Raw genomic sequence first — 19,672 nt, forward strand, 5'->3', positions numbered from 1 at the left:
CATTATTTGGGACTCAAGAGATACCCCGTGTCAACAAGGAATAAAAGAACAGAGTGTTAAAAAGAAAAGACATTGCAGTGAAATTAATTGTGTAAGTACCATGTGCATTACTTCATTATAGCGATAATTTGTATGTCAAGAGTCTCTATACATTAAGCATTGGCTTGACAATAAAATACAGTGCACAGATTATGTACACAGTTACTGACTGTTAAAGGTGAGAGATCTTGGAATATCTCCTTCACATTTAAATTTTATTAATTCTTACTCTGAATTGTACAAAATGTAATAACTAAGCCAAGATGACATGTCTGGAATGACATGGACTTCCAATTCAGTTTTCCCAAGACTAATGAAAACTTTTGTATCTCTCACATGCCCACAGTGCTCTAAACAATTTATATGCATATTCATGTATTCCTTTCAATAACCCTATGAGATCGATTAGTTATTATCCACACTTATGAGACACAAAAGTTGAATAATTTGTTCAAGTTTACAGAAATATTAAGTGGCAAAGCCATACTAAGGATCCAGGCACGTGTATTCTCAATGATCTTAACTGAAATTAAATCACAGTGAATTTAAGTCAATTTAAAATTACTCATTGCCTCTCTTGGTCCAAACTCTATGTTTGGGATAACACAGTGAAGCAACCAAGAGATATATAGATAGTATACATGGTGGTACAACTTCAGCAGTAAGGACATGTACAATCAGCATAGACAATTCTGAAGGGAAGACGTGGCGTTCAGAATAAAGGTTCAGTACAACGGCAAGGTACGTAAGTGTTCTATATCAGCTCTATCGTTTACTACCTAACGGTCAGTGGTCCTAACCTAAATTCTTAAAGCCCCTTTTCCTCTAACTGTAAAATAAAGATGGTAGTGAGACTTATTTCAAGATATTATAGTGAGAATTAAATGAGATAATGCGTAAAAGACAATGAGTAAAATTGGGTGTTCAGCATAGGCTGATTAGTGTTGTTGTTAGGTGCTGTGGAATCGTCTCTGTGTAACAGAATTAAATGTTACCTGGTCCTGCACTATCCTCACAATAGTAGTTATGTTTGAGCCCCTTGTTGCAGCTACTGTGTCAATACATCTCACTGAGGGTCTCCCTCTGTTTTGAACTCTATACCAAACATAAGTCTTTTTCTAGCGATTGTTCCCTCTTCATGGCACGTTCAAAGTAAATGAGCCGAAGCCTGTTTATCCTTGCTCCTAGGCAGCATTCTGGCTGTACTTCCTCCAAGACAGATTAGTTCATTCTTCTGGCAGTCCATGATATATTTACTATTCTTCACCAATAGCATAATTCAAATGTGTCAATTTTTTGGTCTTCCGTTTCCGTTGTCCACATTCCACATGCAATATGATATGATTGAAAATACCAAGGCTTGGATCAGGTGCACCTTAGTCATCAAAGTGACATCTTGCTTTTTAATACTTTAAAGGGATCTTTTGCAGGGATTTGCTGAATGTAATACTTCTTAGTGTTAGGTATAACTTTAGGCATAATATAGGATGTAACAATTGCCTTTATGTTAGTCTTGCGAAAGGTAGGTGGTGACATACAAAGTTCTGAAATGTGTGTGAGTTTTTAACATCTGGTAGCCTCACTTGTCTACTTGCCTTTCATCACGCGCTGGGTCCACTCATGTTCTAGCCCTCTAGTGTTTCTCATTGCCCTCCAGCCCATATGCTGGTTGTGCCAGTATTTCTGTGTGTGCTGATCTTTTATTTAATTTGTATTAATTGAGTTTAAATAATTCTTTTAGTTGCAATCTATATTTTAGCACAGAATGAAAGAGCCTCATTTTTTAAAACTCATTCTTTCTCTTATTGCTGTCATTCCATAGCTGAATCACAGAGATCAAATGCTCCATGTTTTCAAATATTTTCTTTGAATCTCTTCTTGTGCAGATATAATATTTTACATTTTTATTTGAATTTAGAGTCTTATGTAGGACACCCATCTTCTGCTAACCACTACTCTGTACCATCTTCCTCCTAATCCTTTCAGATCTTTACTTTAGAAGCCTGGCTTATAAAGGTCTTACGTTTGAAAATCGTTAACACATAACCACTTTAAGCATACATTATGTTCAACAACCAATGGTAATATATGTATATAGACACATATCTTTTCAATTAATCCTCAGAATAACTTTGAAAGTTGTGCAGTGTTATTACTCCCATTTTACTATTGAGAATTCAAGAAGTTATGCTCTATTCTACAATTACATAGCTATCCAGAAACCCAGTGCCATTGATAGCGACCCTATAGGACAGAGTAGAACTGCCGCATAGATACATACCCCAAAACAATAACCCTTATCAATTACAAGATGCAAAGTTTAAACCCAGTTTCGCCCCCCCTAAAAAAAGCCTGCGCTGTACAGCCACCACACTGTCAATGTTTGTCGGTATAATAGTAATAATAAGGCTGAGATTATGGAATGAAGGTTAAAATGGAGTATGGATCTTGCCATTCAATTAGGACCCTTCTATTGCTTAAACAAGTATCATTTCGCTGTTTTTTTTTAGCATTCAATTAGAGATGTTTACCTTTAATTAGAGGCCAACAGACAGTGAACACGATTAAATTTCCATCTACTCAGAGTATCTTTTATCCTTTTTTTTTTTTTTTTTTTTGCTCATCTTCCTTTGGAAAGCGTGATATTTCATAAGTACCACTTAATTCCCTTCTGATTGGAGTTTTGACATTTATACCTCAGCCTCACCTCACTGTTTTAGAAAAGTATTTAAAACATCTTATTCTGGGATGAAATTACTCATATTATATATAACTTCCCCTCTGCTTTTGCATGAATTTCACTACTCACTAAAATTTCATGAAATGAAAAAGCTAACCTTGATCACTGTTAAAGAGAGAACAGCAACTCTGAATTGTGAGTTTGAAATCAGAAATTCTGGTGTGGGATAACTCATTGATACTATTAGACAAGGTCTATCTCTCAGGTACCGGTCAAAAGTTTCCAAGATCTTTAAGGCAGTAAAAAATGGAGTAAAGAACATTAATATGCAGTCGGGAAACCTGAGTTGAAGTCTTGCATACACCAGCGTTCTTTCTCTTCCCTTGGAGGGGTCACTTACCTTTTCCTTATTTGTAAGACAAACATAATAAAAGGCGTCTCCACACAGTTCACAGAATTATGATTGTAAAGAGCAAGTACATGTGTCTGAGTAGGTTAAACCATATGAACACCCTCCATTTGTCTCTTCTCTTGTCATGGGTGACTGAAGAGGCAGCAGGCTCCAGCAGGTGCAGCTACTTATGTGGAAGCCTTCGATAGCCTGTAACTTTGAGTAACTACGTGCAACAGGAGGCCTTCCCTCCCTAGACAATCTGGGTGATGTACATGTAGTAGGATACGTGAAAACAAATCTGCAATAAGTGAACAATAGTCTCCAAAGATACCAGATCCTAATCCTTGGAACCTGTAAATGTTACCTTATGTGAAAAAGACTTTGCTGATCTAGTTAAAGATGTAGAAATGAATGTGATCACCCTTGATAATATAAGGCAACTCATGAAGGAGATATTATTTTCAAGTCATTCAACTTAACTTTTCTTTTGAGGTGTTTCCCTGAATACTCACTGCAAATACTCGGTTTGGAAGTAGTTTGCAAGTCAGCTAACAACTGTTAACATTAACCTGAATAAATGATTACCAAAGGGGTTCTGTACACAGTCTATCCCTCCAGTTGATGTCACATGGAGTGATGTTGTGACTTCAGAGGCTAATGCGTGGAAACCAGGAGGGAGTTAAAAAGACACAGAGCTCTCAGGGGATGCCTTCCATGAGGGCATCTACAGTTCACCTCAGTTAGCTACAGAAGAAGCAATTATATTGTCCATGGGAACCTAGGTGGATATATTCAGTGCAGTGTGTACACATCTTTGTGATTACTTGTTCTCATTTCTTCTTTTTTTATCCCACTTTCTAATTATGTGTAATTTATATACAGCAATATCCCCAGTTTTTGGTGTATAATTCTAAAACTTGGTCTAATGTCAGTGGTCATCTAGCCACTACTACAATCACAATATAAAACAGATTAATCGACTAAACAAATTCCCGAGTTCCTTCTCCCACCCACTGCTCCTGGCAACCACTAAACTGTACTGTCTTCATAAAATTTTGCCAAGAATATCATATAAATGAAATGTTAATATTTGTAGTCTTGTTTCACATAGCATAATGCATTTGAAATCCATCCATTTTGCTACCTGAATCAGTACTGGATTTTTTTTTTTTTTTTATTGATTTGTATTTCTTTATTGGATACCACACACTATTAAGTGTTTTGTCCAAAAGTAGGTTTTTATTTTCACATTTCATCTGAATAAATACCTAGCAGATGGATTGCTTGGTAATGTTGTTAGTATAGTTTAATTTATAAGGAATGGACAAAGTGTTTTCTGAAGTGACTCTATCATTTGTATTTACACCAAAAATGCATTTAAATTGTTTCACATCTTTGTCAGCACTTGTTACAGAAAGGGTTTTTTAAATTGAATTTTATTTTTATTTCATTTTGTATTTTGCTCTTTCTCAAAGAATTCTTAATAAGTCTTCTTATGAAAATCATTTTTTTAAACATACATTTGCCTTAATACTACAGATCAGGCCTGAGGATTTTTTTCCAACAAATAAGATAGACTAGCTCCTTTTTCAGTCCCTGGAGAAAGACATCATGCTTGGCAAAGTACAGGGTCAGCGGAAAAGAGGAAGACCCTCAACGAGATGGATTGACACAGTGGCTGCAATCATGAGCTCAAGCATAACAACGATTGTGAGGATGGCGCAGGACCAGGCAGTGCTTTGTTCTGTTGTGCATGGGGTCGTTATGAGTGAGAGTCGACTTCACGGCACCTAACAACAACAACAACAACAGCTCCTTCTTCTGTACAGTCTCCTCTCCCCACACACTCCGGATCAAACTCACTGCACCTTATTTAGTGCAGGCAAGCGTAATGGTTAAAACTTTGTTCTGTATAGTCAGGTGGATTGGCCTCAGATCCAGGGAAGTGATTTAATCTCTTCAAACTTCAGCTTCTTATCAGTAAAGAGGGAAATGATAATATAACATATACTTCATAAGATTTTTCAAGAAGATCATATGAGATTATATGTATGTTGTTGTTGTTTTGTGTCATTGAAATCAACTCATCCCAGTGCCGTCGACTCAATTCCGACTCATAGTGGCCCTATAGGACAGATAGGACAGAGTAGAACTACCCCATAGAGTTTCCAAGGAGCGCCTGGAGGATTCGAACTGCGGACTCTTTGGTTAGCAGCTGTAGCACTTAACCACTACGCCACCAGGGTTTCAACTCATAGTGATCCTATATGACATAGTAGAACTAACCCATAGGGTTTCCTAGGATGTAATCTTTATGGGAGAAGATTGCCAGGTCTTTTCTCCCATAGAAATGCTGAGTGGGTTCGAAGCTCCAATGTTTTGGTTAATGAGTGTTTAACCACTGTGCAACCCAGGTTCGTTGAGATTATACATAATGAGATTATATACTGAGATTATATATAATGAGATTGTACATATGTAAAACAAGATTATATTATGAGATTTTGTATATACACATATGTGTATATATATAAATTCCTATATATATAAATATATATATTTATATATAATATGTAAAATACCAAGTCATGGTATTTTCAACTGCCACATGCTCTTGTGAAAGCTGGACAATCAATAAGAAATACTGAAGAAGAACTGATGCATTTGAATTATGGTGTTGGCAAAGAGTATTTAATATACCATGGACAGCCATTAGAACAAACAACTGTCTTGGACAAGGTACATCCAGAATGCTCCTTAGAAGGGAGAATGGTGAAACTTTGTTTCATGTACTTTGGACATATTATAAAGAGGGATCAGTCCCTGAAGAAGGACATCATGCTTGGTAAAATTGAGGGTCAGCAAAAAAAGAAAAAACCCTCAATGAGATGGATTTAGATAGTGGCTGCAACAATGGACTCAAACATAGCAACAATTGTGAGGATGGTGGAGGACCAGGCAGTGATTCATTTTGTTGTGCACAGGGTCGTTATGAGTTGAAAATGACTCTACAGTGCTTAACAATAACAACAACGCAATATGTATATCTATCTATTTAGCTATATAATAATATATATGTAAAAACTAGCATGTATCTGCTCATACAACATTAAATATTATTATTTTATTATTTATAAATGTTGATGTAGCATAGGTCACACAGATAGTAGGACTCAAACAGCCCAACTGCTTCCCCATACGTGCCTGCCACTTTGCAGCTAGGAAAAGACACATACTTGTTCCAAACATTGAACTGTGAGCAGAATTAATGGTTGGGTTAGTTGCTGTGTGTGTGCTCTGCTACTTACCAGTTGGTCAGGGGACAGGTACCTGTGTGGTTGCTTACTGGGTGTGATATGGGCACTCTCAATTATAGTCCTGGGTATGCAGGACTCCATGGGTGTGTTTGGAGCAGTCCCAGGTGTCCAGTTGCAGTTGGGGGCAACGTGGGGTAAAGTAAGATGCTTTCAGCTGTCCCCAGATGCCCAGGTGGAGGGAATGCCCCTGTCAACTAGACTGCATAGTGGTGGGGAGGGTAGCACTCAGTGCTTTTGGCTGGAGGAATTGGGGGCTGCCGCTAATTCTCAGGCCCCTGTCATTGGTGGCTAGATGGAGTGGGTGGCACTTCCAGCCCTCAAGCCCGTGTTGTGGATGTGTGAGGCCCCTTCTTAGGGGAAGGCGTGGTGTAGAGTGCCACAAATCTGTAGCTCCAGCTTGGCTGTTGCAGGTGAAAATGGGCTTCAGGCTGCCTGGAATGGTGTTGGAGTGGGGAGGGAATGGATAAGGAAAAGGGAGTGCCCCTCAGATGTTGAGGTCTGGTGGGGGAAGGGTTATGGTGAGCTCAAGGTGGTTTGGGAGCTTGCACTCAACTTTTGCAGGTCTGGTGTCACTTCTGCTTAGTTCTGGAGGTGCGCGGAGATTCACCGGATGAGGTATATTTCAGCTTGGGATGCTGTTGCTTGTCTCAACCTGTGTGTGCTGCACAGATTAAGCTAGTGCAATGCTGATGATCCTGGAATCCATAATTCCCCACTTCCACTGGTTTTGAATTGTCTCTCTTTCCACCTGTTGCTAAGTCCAATTCTTCAGCTTTGTCTTTGATGCCTAGGGTTTCTGGGTTGTCATATATATCCAATTCATTTTTGTGTGTATATGTGTGTCTTTGTAGTAAGAGGAAAGATGTAGCATGTGACTATTCTGCCATCTTGGCCCTGTCTTTCTCCTTTACATTCTCTTAGAAGTAATAATTAGATGTCAGGCTGCTATAAACAAAAGGACTTGGGAATGTGAAAAGGACACAAGAGCCAAACTGAAAGTGTTCCCAATGTCCAAAAATGGAAGAATTCAAGAAATGAAATAAATAACACAGTATTGAGTTATAAACAAGAAAATAAAACAAAAACACATGAGTTCATACTGATATAAATAAATAACAGACAAATCTCTCTTCCAGTGTGTTAAATAATTTATTTATATCCCAACATCCAATCCCCAGGAGGTATAGTGTAGTCCTTAGTCACCTTGGGTGTGAGCTACATTATGACTTATTTTCAAAGAATAGAATATAGAAAGGGAGAAAATACAGTAATATTATAGTAGAGGACCTGGCAAAAATACCTTGGCCAGATGATTAGGGTTTACATTCTCTGAAAAGTCATGTTGATAACATGTACCCCCTGATATGACATGATGAGAAGGGCACTTCATTTTTCCCTAAACCTCTACCCACAGTCTAACATCTAGGGAAAAAAAAAATAACCAAAACAAAACAATAAATCAGATAAGGCAAATTATAAGACATTCTATAAAATGCCTGACCAGTACTCCTCAAAACTTTCAAGGTCATAAAAAACAAAGACTTAGAAACTGTCAAAGATAAGAAGACAGTAAGGAAACATGATAACTATATACAGTGTTATATCCTGTATTTCATGCTGAAAGAGAAAAAGAATATTAGTGAAAAAATTTAAAAATCCAAATAAATTCCATAGTTTAGCTCATAGTAAGTACCAGTGTTGGTTTCTTAGTTTTAACAAGTGTATCATGGTAAACTAAGGTATTAACAACAGGGAAAACTGGGCATGACGTACGTTACTCTCTGTAATATCACTGCAACTATTTAGAATATTTAAAATTATTCTTAAATTAAAAACATATTTAAAATAGCATTTTAAAAATGGTTCCAAGAAGAAACAGCACCAATTTCTAGATTCTAGAGCCAGAGGGGGATATTTGAGTTATCACACACTGTCCTCACTAATCTTAGGACATTCAGGCAGTTTTATAAAACTTTAGCAGCTGAGTGGCCCTAATTTTGTAGAGGTAGTGGAAGGTGGTAGTCTCAGTGTAACCTGTCACATTTCGTTGTGACCCATAAATGATCCTTGTGCTTAGGACAAGATGTGGTGGCCTAGATTTTGAATGGGATGTGAGTGTGGGCTAACTCCCTTTCTGTGGTGTCTGTAACCAAAACACACCCATAGCAAATAATGGTCTGTCAGCACATCACTCTCTTCTTGTCCTGAGAATATGTCAACATCCTCATAACTGTTAGCTAAACTTGGGCATCATGGCACCTGATCAACCTAACTGCTGTATCTGTTTTGGACAGAGAGGGTGTGATGGTTAAGATTGTGTGTCAACTTGGCTGGGCCATGATTCTTGATGTTTTGGCAGTTGTGTAATGTTGTGATCACTTCTCTGTTGAACTCTGATATGTGATCACCCCCATGATGAAATCGGCTGAGTGGTACTGGTGGGGGCAGGGCCGTGGTGGCTCACTGCCCCCTCAGACTTCATCTGTCCACTCTCCACTGCCTACTTCCTTCCTGCTCACCTTGCCAAGGTTTTTGGCTTGTTCTGAATCCAGCAGCTGTCTCTTGTCTGACATCCAGTTCTTGGGACTTGAGGTAGCAGCTTACCTGTCTATCTTGGAATTTATCAATCTTCACAGCCTGCGAGCAAGAGTCCTGTTTCCCAACCTGCTGATCTTGGGTTCACCAGCCCCTGCAGCTATGTGAATCAGGAGAAGCCTTGCATTCTTGCCTGCCAATCTTGGGATTCATTGATCTTCACAGCCTGTGAATGGAGCCGTGCTCTCCAACCTGCCAATCTTTGGTCCACCAGCTTCTGCGGCTGTGTGAATTGGGAGAGACTTCTATCCTGATCCATCGGCCTGGGATGTTCCAGCCTCTACAATCACATGAGCTGTTTCCTTGACATAAATCTCTCTCTATATATTTATACACTTTACTGGTTTTGATTCTCTAGAGAACCCAGTGTAAGACAGAGGGGTGTGTACAGACCACATCTTTGCATTGGCTATGGAGTGAGACCTGCTGGCTATGGGAGACCAATGCCCGCTACTGAAGCTTATCTTGCTCTGTTTCTTCTCTATGTGAGTAAAGAATTATTCTGTCTCATGCCTGTGTGAGTCATATCTTTTTTGGTGACCCCAGCACCTAGACTGAGTTACTATCTTCCATGTGATCACACTCCCCCTGTAGGTGGTAACAGGTGTCATTTGCTCAACAGAGATAGAAAAAGAAGATGTGGGTGCAAAGTCCTTTGGGTAGTTTTATTACAGAATTGAGCTCATCTGAGGATCAAAGTCAAATACAAAATTATTTTGTATGATATGAGCATATTGAGACAGGTTATGTTTATTGCTGATGAGTATGGCCAATCTTACATTCTCTATGGATATTTAGAATCATTGGAGTTAAATGAATCATCAGCATGTATGCAGGAATTTTGCAAGTTGAATCATGTAGGAAATTTCTTAAGGTGTAATACTTTGTTTATGATTTGCTGAATAGAATTTATTTCATTCATTACTTGCTACTATATGAGAAATAATCCTAATAAAACAAATTAAGATGGTCTAAGATGATTCAGTCAATTGTTTGGTTTTCAAAAAACTCATTCATCCAAGAGAGGGAACCACAAGAACTGATTGAGAATGTAGATTAAAACACAACAAAACAAAAAAATAAACAGCCTTGTTTCATAATATGTCAAAAAATTGTTTCCTACAGACTTATATTACAGGTAATGAACTATAAATATCAGTGTCAAGTTTATTGACAGTCTCAAAGATTAGTTATTTCATCCATTCCTTAGTTTAACAAACATTTATAGAGTTGTTAGCATGGGGCTCTGGTGGCACAGTGGTTAAGAGCTCATGCTGCTAAGCAAAAGGTCGGCACTTCAAAACCACTAGCAACTCCTTGGAAACCCTGTGGGACATTTTTTTTTTTGAACCAGGAGTGTCAAGATCAGGTTCTTTCTTTCTGAACTATCACCACTGCACTATGAAGGTCACTTTGGGTTGCAGGCGCATTGTTAACTGTCAGAGGAACGGTACATGGGTAAGAGAAAGGAGAAGGACTACAAACAATGACCTCTCTTCCTTATGGAGAGAAGACCTGGATAAAGAACAGAATCTGGTTTGCCTTGGTGTGCTGGATCAAGAAGGGGAAGGAATGGTCGACACAGAAACAGGGGAGTGATCCTTATGAATGGAGTGAGGCGAATGAGCAGGAAAGTGATAAGATGATGTAGCTCAACCAGAGCTAAAGCATCCATGAATAATTGGCATTAGCCATTTCATATCATTTCCAGTAAGAAATATGTTTAATATTATAATTACTGTCAATTTTTTTTTAATGAAATGGGAAGAATTTGTAGTCACGTACAGGTAAGCTAAAAAATCCTCTTTTTTTACCTCCTTTTCTTGTATCCCAGCCTTTTTCCTTTTGAAAATTATGCCACCATACTGTTTCTATCAAATGATTTAGTGAAGACAGAAAAATTAAGTCCTTTAATATGGCTATACTTATATAGCTCTGGATAGAATATACCAACAAAAGGCAAATACGTTTAATAAAAAATCCAAATAATTTTTTCTTCATTTTGGACTCTTGCAAGTTTTTCAGCTACAGAAATGAGTAGGATTTTTGTGAGTTTATATTCTGATTCCACAACAGGTTGTTTTAATTTCTTTTATTAAAAACTGGTGACATCATTAACATAATTTACAAAAATCCCCATTATTCTGTGTAAGTGCCCACATAGGGTCGTTGCACATACTTCTATGTATGGACTTTTGTGTGGCTGGTAGGACATATATGCTTGTACCTGCATGTGGTAGAGAACATGTGAATAAATCAAGTGTCATTAAAATTGTGTTTGAAATGCAAAACCCACGTATCCTTCAGTTCTACCCTAGCCATTCTCATTAATGTATTACATTTCCAGACATACTGTTTTCTTTTTTCTAGACAACAGACTTTGGAGGATGTAAGAGCATCACCTTAGAAATTAAGTGCATTGAAGGCCTCAGTGTTAGCTCTTGAACAGATAAGACCTGAGGGGAATAAACTAGGTTGTTATGAAATCTACTATATTAAAAAGTTAAGCCTAGAGACAATTTAGCCTTCTCAATAACCTTCTTGAATGCACTTTTGACATCCTTGTTCCTCAGGCTGTAGACCAGAGGGTTCAACATGGGGATGATCATAGTATAGAACACAGATGCCATTTTGTCTGTGTCCATAGAATGACTGGAACTGGGCTGTGCGTACATGAAGATGCCTGTCCCATAAAAGATAAAGACTGCAGCGAGGTGGGAAGCACAGGTGGATAAAGCCTTTCGATATCCTTCAGCTGAGCGCATCTTTAGGATGGTAATAAATATGAACAGGTAGGATATCAAGATAACCAGAAGAGCAGAAAAGATATTGAAGCTCACCACAAAAATAAGAACCATCTCACTAACATGTCTATCTGAGCAAGAGAGAACGATGACTGCTGGAAGATCACAGAAAAAGTGATGGACCACATTGGGCATACAGAAGGATAGACGAAATGTATCCCCAGTGTGAATAGAGCCATTCAGGAAACCACCAACATAGGAACCTATAGCCAGCCGTGCACACAGACTTGTTGTTATGGTGCTGTTGTAATGTAGGGGTTTACACACAGCTGCGTAGCGGTCATAGGCCATTGAGGCCAACAGGAAATTTTCCACAGTAATAAATACTGCAAAAAAGAACACCTGAGTAGCACATGAATTGTAGGAGATGACATTGTCTCCTGTAAGGAATCCAGCCAACACCGTGGGAGTGACAGCTGAGGAGTAACAAAGGTCCACCAGAGACAAGTTGCTGAGGAAAAAATACATGGGAGTGTGGAGACGAAAGTCCAACAAAATTAACCCAATCATACCTAGGTTCCCAAGCACGTTGATGAGGTAAATAAGAGTGAACATTATAAAGAGGGAGAACTGAAGCTCCAGGGCATTTGTTAGTCCTAGCAGGATGAAGTGAGTCACTTCTGTTCTGTTCTCCATTGATGTTATTTGGGAATCAAGAGATACCCTGTGTCAATGAGGAATAAAAGAAGAGTGTTAAACAGAAAAGAGATTGTAGTGAAATTGAATTGTATAAATACTATGTGCATTATCTCATTATAGCAATAATTTGTATTTCAATAGCCTCTATACATTAAGCATTGGCTTGACAATGAAATTTAGTGCATAAGTTAACTACGCAGTCGCTAGCTGTTACAGCCGAAAGATCTTTTTGGAATGTCCCCCTAAGTTTTATTAATTCTTACTCTGAACTGTAGCAAAGGTAATAACTTGGCCAAGATGTCATGTCTGGAATGATATAAACTTCAAACTCTGTTTTCCAAAGCCTAATGAAAACTTTTATGTTGTATACATGCCCACACTGCTCCAGACGTTTTATATGCATATTCATATATTCCTTTCAACAACCCTATGAGGTTGATTTATTATTATCCCCATTTAATTTATGAAGCACAAAGGCTGAGTAATTTATTTAAGTTTACAGAAATATTCGCTGGCAAAGCCATGCTTAGGTTCCAAGCACAGGTATTCTCAATTGTTGTAATTGATATTAAATCAAATTGAATTTAAATCAACTTAAAATTACTGATTGTCTCCATTGGTCCAAGCCCTATGCTTGAGATAACACAGTGAAATAACTAAGAGATATATAGATAGTAGATGTGGCGCTACAACTGCAGCAGGAGAGACATGTACTACCAGCAAAGACAATTCTGAACTGAAGATACAGCATTGGGAATAGAGGTTCCACACTGTGAAAAGGTGCGTATGTATTCAGCATCAGCTCTATCATTCACTACCTAGTGGTCATTGGTCCTAACCTAACTTCTTAGAGCCCCATATCCTCTATCTGTAAAATAAACATGGTAGTGAGACTTACTTCAAGGTATTATTTTGAGAATTAGATGAGATAATGCATAAAAGACAATGAGTAGAGTTGGGTGTTCAAATAGCCTGATTAGTGTTGTTGTTGTTGTTAGGTGCTGTCGGGCTGTCTCTGACTTACAGCAACCTTACATATAACTGTAAGAAACATTTCCTGGTCCTGCATAATCCTCACACTTGTATGTTATGTTTGAGCCAATTGTTGCAGCCACTTTGTCAATCCATCTCATTGAGAGTCTCCCTCGTTTTTGAACTCTATACTTTACCAAGCATGAGTGTTTCTCTAGCAATTGGTCCCTTTTGATGACGTGTCCAAAGTAAGCAAGATGAAGGCTGTTTATCATCCCTTCTAGGGAGCATTCTGGCTGTACTTTCTGCAAGGCAGGTTTGTTCTTTTTTCTGGCAATCCATGCTATATTCAATATTCTTCAACAACACCATAATTCAAATGCGTCAATTCTTTGGTCTTCTTTTTTTATTGTCCAGTTTCTACATACAACATGATGTGATTGAAATTACCAAGGCTTGGGTCAGGTGCACCGTAATCATCAAAATGACATCTTTGCTTTTTTAAGACTTTAAAGAGATCTTTTGCAGAGATTTGCCCAGTGCAATACTTCGATTAATGTTAGTGTTAGGTCTAACATTAGGCATAATATTAGGATGTAATGATGACCTTTATGTTGGTCTTAAAAAAGACATGAGTCTCTAAAATGTGCGTAAGTTTTTAACATCTCATAGCCTCACTCATCTACTTGCCTTTCCTCACACGCTGAGTCCACTGAGATATTCTAACCCCCTAGTGTTTCTCAGTGCCCCCAAGTACACATGTGGGCTGTGCCAGTATTTCTGTGAGTGATCCTTTTATTTAATTTATTTGTTGAAATCTGTATTTTAGCATGAGTACCATTTTCCTAAAGTCATTCTTTCTCGTATTAATGTCATCCCATAGCTGAATCACAGAGATCAAAGTTTGAAAACTCATAGATTATAGGTGCATTTTGCCTGCATATCTGTTCTGTGGCATGTTCCATGTCTTCAAATTTTTTATTTGGATCTGTTCGTGTGTGGGCACAATATTTTATATTTTTTGTTTGAATTTGAAGTCTTGGATAGGACACCCATCCACTGCTAAGGACTCTCTACCATCTTCTTCCTAATCCTTTCACAGCTTCACTTTACATGCCTGGCTTATTAAAGTCTTATGTCTGCCAACCTTTAACACATAATCACTTTAAGAATATATTATTCTCAGCAACCAATGATAATATATGTATATAAACACATATTGTTTCAATTAACCCTCAGAATAACTTTGAAATTGATGTGGTATTATTATTTCCATTTTACCATTGAGTTTCAAGAAGTCATGCTGAGTTTTACTATTACATAGCTAGTATCAGGAGAATTCATAGTTCAAGGTTTAGGCCCAGTTCTGATCAAACAAAAATCCCGTTCTATTTAGCCTCCTCACCATCAGTATTTGTAGATGTTTTAGTAAAAATAAGTGTGAGATTATAAAGGTTAAAATGGAGTATGGGTCTTGCTATTCAGTTAGGACCATTCTATTGCTTAAAGAAGTGTCGTTTTACTCTCTACTGTTTTTTGTTTGTTTTCTTTTAATTTTTTATTTGTTTTTAACCTTCAACTAGAGGTATTTACCTTTAATTAGAGTCCAACAGCTACTGAACAAGGTGAAATTACCACCTACTCAAACAGAGTATCATTTATCCCTTTTTTTTTTTTTTGGCTCATCTTCTTTTGGAAAACAAAATGATGTTTCTTAAGTATCACTTAAGTTCATTCTGATGGAAGTTTTGACATAACCCAGTCTTACCTCACTGTTTTACAAAAGTGTTTAAAATATCTTATTCTAGCATCAAATAACTGATACTATATAAAACTTACCCACTGCTTTTACATGAACTTATCTACTCATTAAAATTGCACATGAAATAAAAAGCTTACCTTGATTTCTATTAGATAGAGAAAACCAATTCTGAATCGTGAATTCAAAATCAGAAATTCAGCCATGGGATAATGCACTGATACTATTAGAGAAGATCTATCTTTCAAGTACTGGTCAAAAGTCTCTAAGATCTTTAAGGAAGTGAAAGGTGAAGAACATTAACATGTAGTTGCCAAATGTGGGTTGAAGTCCTGCATATACCAGCATTCTTTCAGTGCTCTTGGAGGGGTCACTTACCTCCTCCTTATTTGTAAGACAAACATAATAAAATGCCATCTCCCACATAATTCACAGAACTATGGTTGTAAAGAGCAAATGTAAGTCATTTCTGACTGGGTCAAAGCATTAGAATGACCCTCCAGTTGTCTCTTCTCTCCCCATGGTGACTGAGGAGGCAGTAGGCTCCAGCAGGTGCAGGAACTTATGTTGACGTCTTCTATAGCCTGTAACTTTGAGTGGCAACATGTAATGAGGCCTCCCCTCCACAGATAATCTATGTGATACATACAAAAGCATAAGTGAAAACAAATCTGCAATACACTCAATAATGTTCTCCAAAGATATCAGGTCCTAATCCTCGGGGCCTGTAAATGTTACCTTATGTGAAAACACTATGCTGATCTAGTTAAAGATCTAGAAGAGCAGAGAGATTACACTTGATAATATAAAATAACTCATAAAGGAGATATTATTTTCAAGTCATTAAATATAATTTTTCTTTTGGCATGTTTCCCTGCCTGTAGTTTAAGACTCACTGCAAATACTCAGTTTGGGGGAAGATTGCATGTTAACCAACAACTGTCAGTGTTAATTCGAACAAATGATTACCAAAGGGATTCTGTACACAGTCTGGTCCCTCCTGTTGATGTCACATGGAGTGATGTTGTGATTTCAGAGGCTAATGCGTGGAAACCAGGAGGGAGTTATAAAGACACAGAGCCCTCAGGGGATGCCCTCCATGAGGGCATCTATGTCTCCTTGCCTCATTTTTCTATTCCAGAAGCAATTATACTGCCCACGGGGACCTAGGTGGCTATGTTCAGTGCAGGGTGCACACATTTTTGTGCATTACTTGTACTCATTTCTTCTTTTTTTCCCCACTTTCTAATTATGTATAATTTACATACAGAAATATCCAGTTTTTGGTGTATAATTGTAAGACTTAGTCTAACGTCAATGGTCATGTAACCACTACTACATTCACAATATAGCACAGCTTAATCAACTAAACAAATGCCCCTGCGTATCTGGGCCAATACCTTCTCCCACCTGCTGCTCCTGGCAACCACTAAACTGTATTGTCTCCAAATAATTTTGTCAACAATGTCATATGTATGAAATCCTAATATTTGTAGTACTCTTTCACTTAGCATAATGCATCTGAAATCCGTCCACTTTGATGCCTTCATCAGTAGTGACATTCTTTTTATTGTTGATTTGTATTACATTATCTGACACCACACACTCTTTATCCATTCCTTTGTTGAGGGTCATTTGTGTTGCTTGCACTGTTTAATGACTACAAATAAAACCACTTTAAACATTTGCCTGAACTGTATTGTGTGAAAATAGGTTTTTATGTTCATAACATCTGAATAAAATACCTAGTAGTTGGATTGCTTGGTAATGTTGTAAGTATATGTTTTCTTTATAAGAAACTGACAAACTTTTCTGAAGTGACTCTACCATTTTATATTCACATGAAAAATGATTTCAAATTGTCTCACATAATTGCCAGCACTTGCTATAGAAAGATTTTTTAAATTGAATTTTATTTTTATTTCATTTTGTTTTTTGCTCTTTCTCAAAGAAGTCTCAATAAGTCTCCTTTATAAAAATCATTTTTTAAAACATCCATTTGCCTTAACAGTACAGATCAGGCTTAGCAATTTTTTCCCAATAAATGAAATAGATTAATTCCATTCTCTGTACAGTTGCCTCTGAGCACACACACTCAATCAAACCTACTACACCATATTTAGTCAGGCAAGTGTAATGGTTGAAAATTTGTTCTGTCAGGTGGATTGGCCTCAAATTCAGGGAGGTGATTTAACTACTTCAAACTTCAGCTTCTCAACTGTGAAGAGGGAAATAATAATATAACCTTCACAAGGTTTTCAAGATTATAGGACTAAATATATGTTATTGATGTTGTGTGCCATTAAGTCTATTCTCACTCTTAGTGACCCTACATGAAGTGGTAGAACTGACCCATAGGGTTTCCTAAGCTATAATATTTAGGAGTGCACATTGCCCAGTCTTCTCTCCCATAAAGCTTCTGGGTGGGTTCGAAGCACTGACCTTTTGGTTAGTATCTGAGTGCTTAACCATTGTGACACTGAGGCTCCTTGAGATTATCTCAATAAATAAAATGAGACTTTATATATACACAAAATAACATTATATACACACAAAATAACATTATATACAATAAGATTGTATAATAAGGCTGTATAATAAGATTATATATAGTGAGACTACATAAAATGAGGTTCTATGTGTATATATATATTTTTTTATGTGTATATGTTTGATTTTTATATGTATATGTAGGAGCCCTAGGGGCATAGTGGTTAAGCATTCAGCTGCTAATCAAAAGATTGGCAGTTAAAATTCACCAGCTGCTCCTTGGAAACCATATAGGGCAGTTTTACTCTGTCCTACAGGGTCACTATGAGTTGAAATCAATCTGACAGCAGTGAGTTTGTTTTTTTTAAATACACATGTGTATATGTTTATACATATGTAAAATACCAAGCCATGGTATTTTCATTCACCTCCTATACATGAAAAGGTGGACAATTAATAAGGAAGGCCGAAGAAAAATTGATGCCTTTGAATTACAGTGTTAGTGAAGAGTATTGAAGGTACCATAGACTGCTAGAAGAACAAACAAAAATGTCTCAGAAAGAGTAAAGCCAGAGAGCTCCTTAGGAAGGAGGGTGCCAAGACTTCATCTCACTTACTTTGGACATGTTATCAAGAGGGACCAGTCTCTGGAGGAGGACATCAAGCCTGGTAAAGCAGAGGGTCAGAGAAAAAGAAGAAAACCCTTAATGAGATGGATTTACACAATGCCTGCAACAATGGAGTCAAGCATAGCAAAGATCACAAGAATGTCATAGGGCCAGACCGTGTTACATTTTGTTGTTCACAGGGTCTTTATGAGCTGGAACTGACTAGATAGCATCTAACACTAACAATATGTTTATGTATACCAAACCAAAAACCCATTACCTTTGAGCTGATTCCGACTCATAGTGACCCTATAGGACTGAATAGAACCACCCAATAGGGTTTCCAAGGAGTGCCTGGTAGATTCGAACTGCCAATATTTATGTATATTCATGTTTATGCTATGTAGCTACGCAGAGACATATACTTGTCCTAGACACTGAACTGTGGGAAGAGCAGATATATGCCATTTCTGGGTGGGTTAAAACATACAAACAACCTCTAGTTGTTTCTTCTCTTGCCATGGTGGTTGAAGAAGCAACAGGTTCCAGCAGGTGCAGCTACTGATGTTGAAGCCTAAAACAGCCTGTAACTTTGAGTGCCTGTGTGTAATGTGGCCTCATCTCCGCACACAATCTGTGTAATGTACATATAGGAGCATAAGTGAAAACAAATCTGCAATAAGCTCAATAATGTTCCCTAAAGATATCAGGTCCTAATCCTGGAAACTGTATATGTTACCATATGTGAAAAAGACCATGCGCAATAAACAATACAGTCTTTAAAATTGTTTAGAAAAGCTACTAAACAAGCACTTACTTAAACACAAACACAACCACAAACTTAAAGAGAAGAATCTGGTATTGAGATTTACCACATTAAGATATTCAAAATTTTCAGTTTCAACAAAAAATTAAAAGGCATGCCAAGAAAGAAAAAAGTGTGGGCTATTCATAGGAAAAGTGAAATTAATAGAAACTGAACTTGAGGAAGACGAGATATTGAAATTACTAGTCAAAGATTTTTAAATCAACAGTCTCAAATATGTTCAAACAGTTAGAGCACACCATACACAAACAACTAAAGGACACCAGAAGAACGGTGTCTCAACAAATGAATAATATCAATGAAGAGATAATAATTATAAAAAGAAACCAAACAGCCGAAAATTACAATAACAAAAAAGAAAACTTTACTAGAGAATTTCATCAGCAGATTTGAGCAGACAGAAGAAACAGTGAAGTTGAAGATAGATCAATAAGGAATCAAGTTGGAGGAGCAGAAAGAAAAACAATTAAAAATGAAAAGAGCCTAAACAATATGTGGGACACCACCAAGTATACCAATATGCACAGGATGAGAGTACCAAAAAGGAAG

The 19,672-nt window shown here is 37.4% G+C and overlaps 1 protein-coding gene across 1 annotated transcript; it reads right to left on the bottom strand.

Moving 5' to 3' along the window:
* Positions 1-11,520: 11,520 nt before the first annotated feature.
* LOC126080847 (olfactory receptor 5B3-like) lies at positions 11,521-12,468 on the bottom strand. Its single transcript, XM_049892036.1, has one exon. It carries the CDS (start codon positions 12,463-12,465, stop codon positions 11,521-11,523), a length of 945 nt encoding a protein of 314 aa, XP_049747993.1. The 5' UTR covers positions 12,466-12,468.
* Positions 12,469-19,672: the final 7,204 nt, after the last annotated feature.

Source organism: Elephas maximus, chromosome 7, assembly GCF_024166365.1.
Source record: "Elephas maximus indicus isolate mEleMax1 chromosome 7, mEleMax1 primary haplotype, whole genome shotgun sequence".
Taxonomy (NCBI): Eukaryota; Metazoa; Chordata; class Mammalia; order Proboscidea; family Elephantidae; genus Elephas; species Elephas maximus.

Coding starts and splice junctions, on each gene's coding strand:
- LOC126080847 (XM_049892036.1), bottom strand. CDS start 12,465: ATGGAGAACAGAACAGAAGTGACTCACTTCATCCTGCTAGGACTAACA.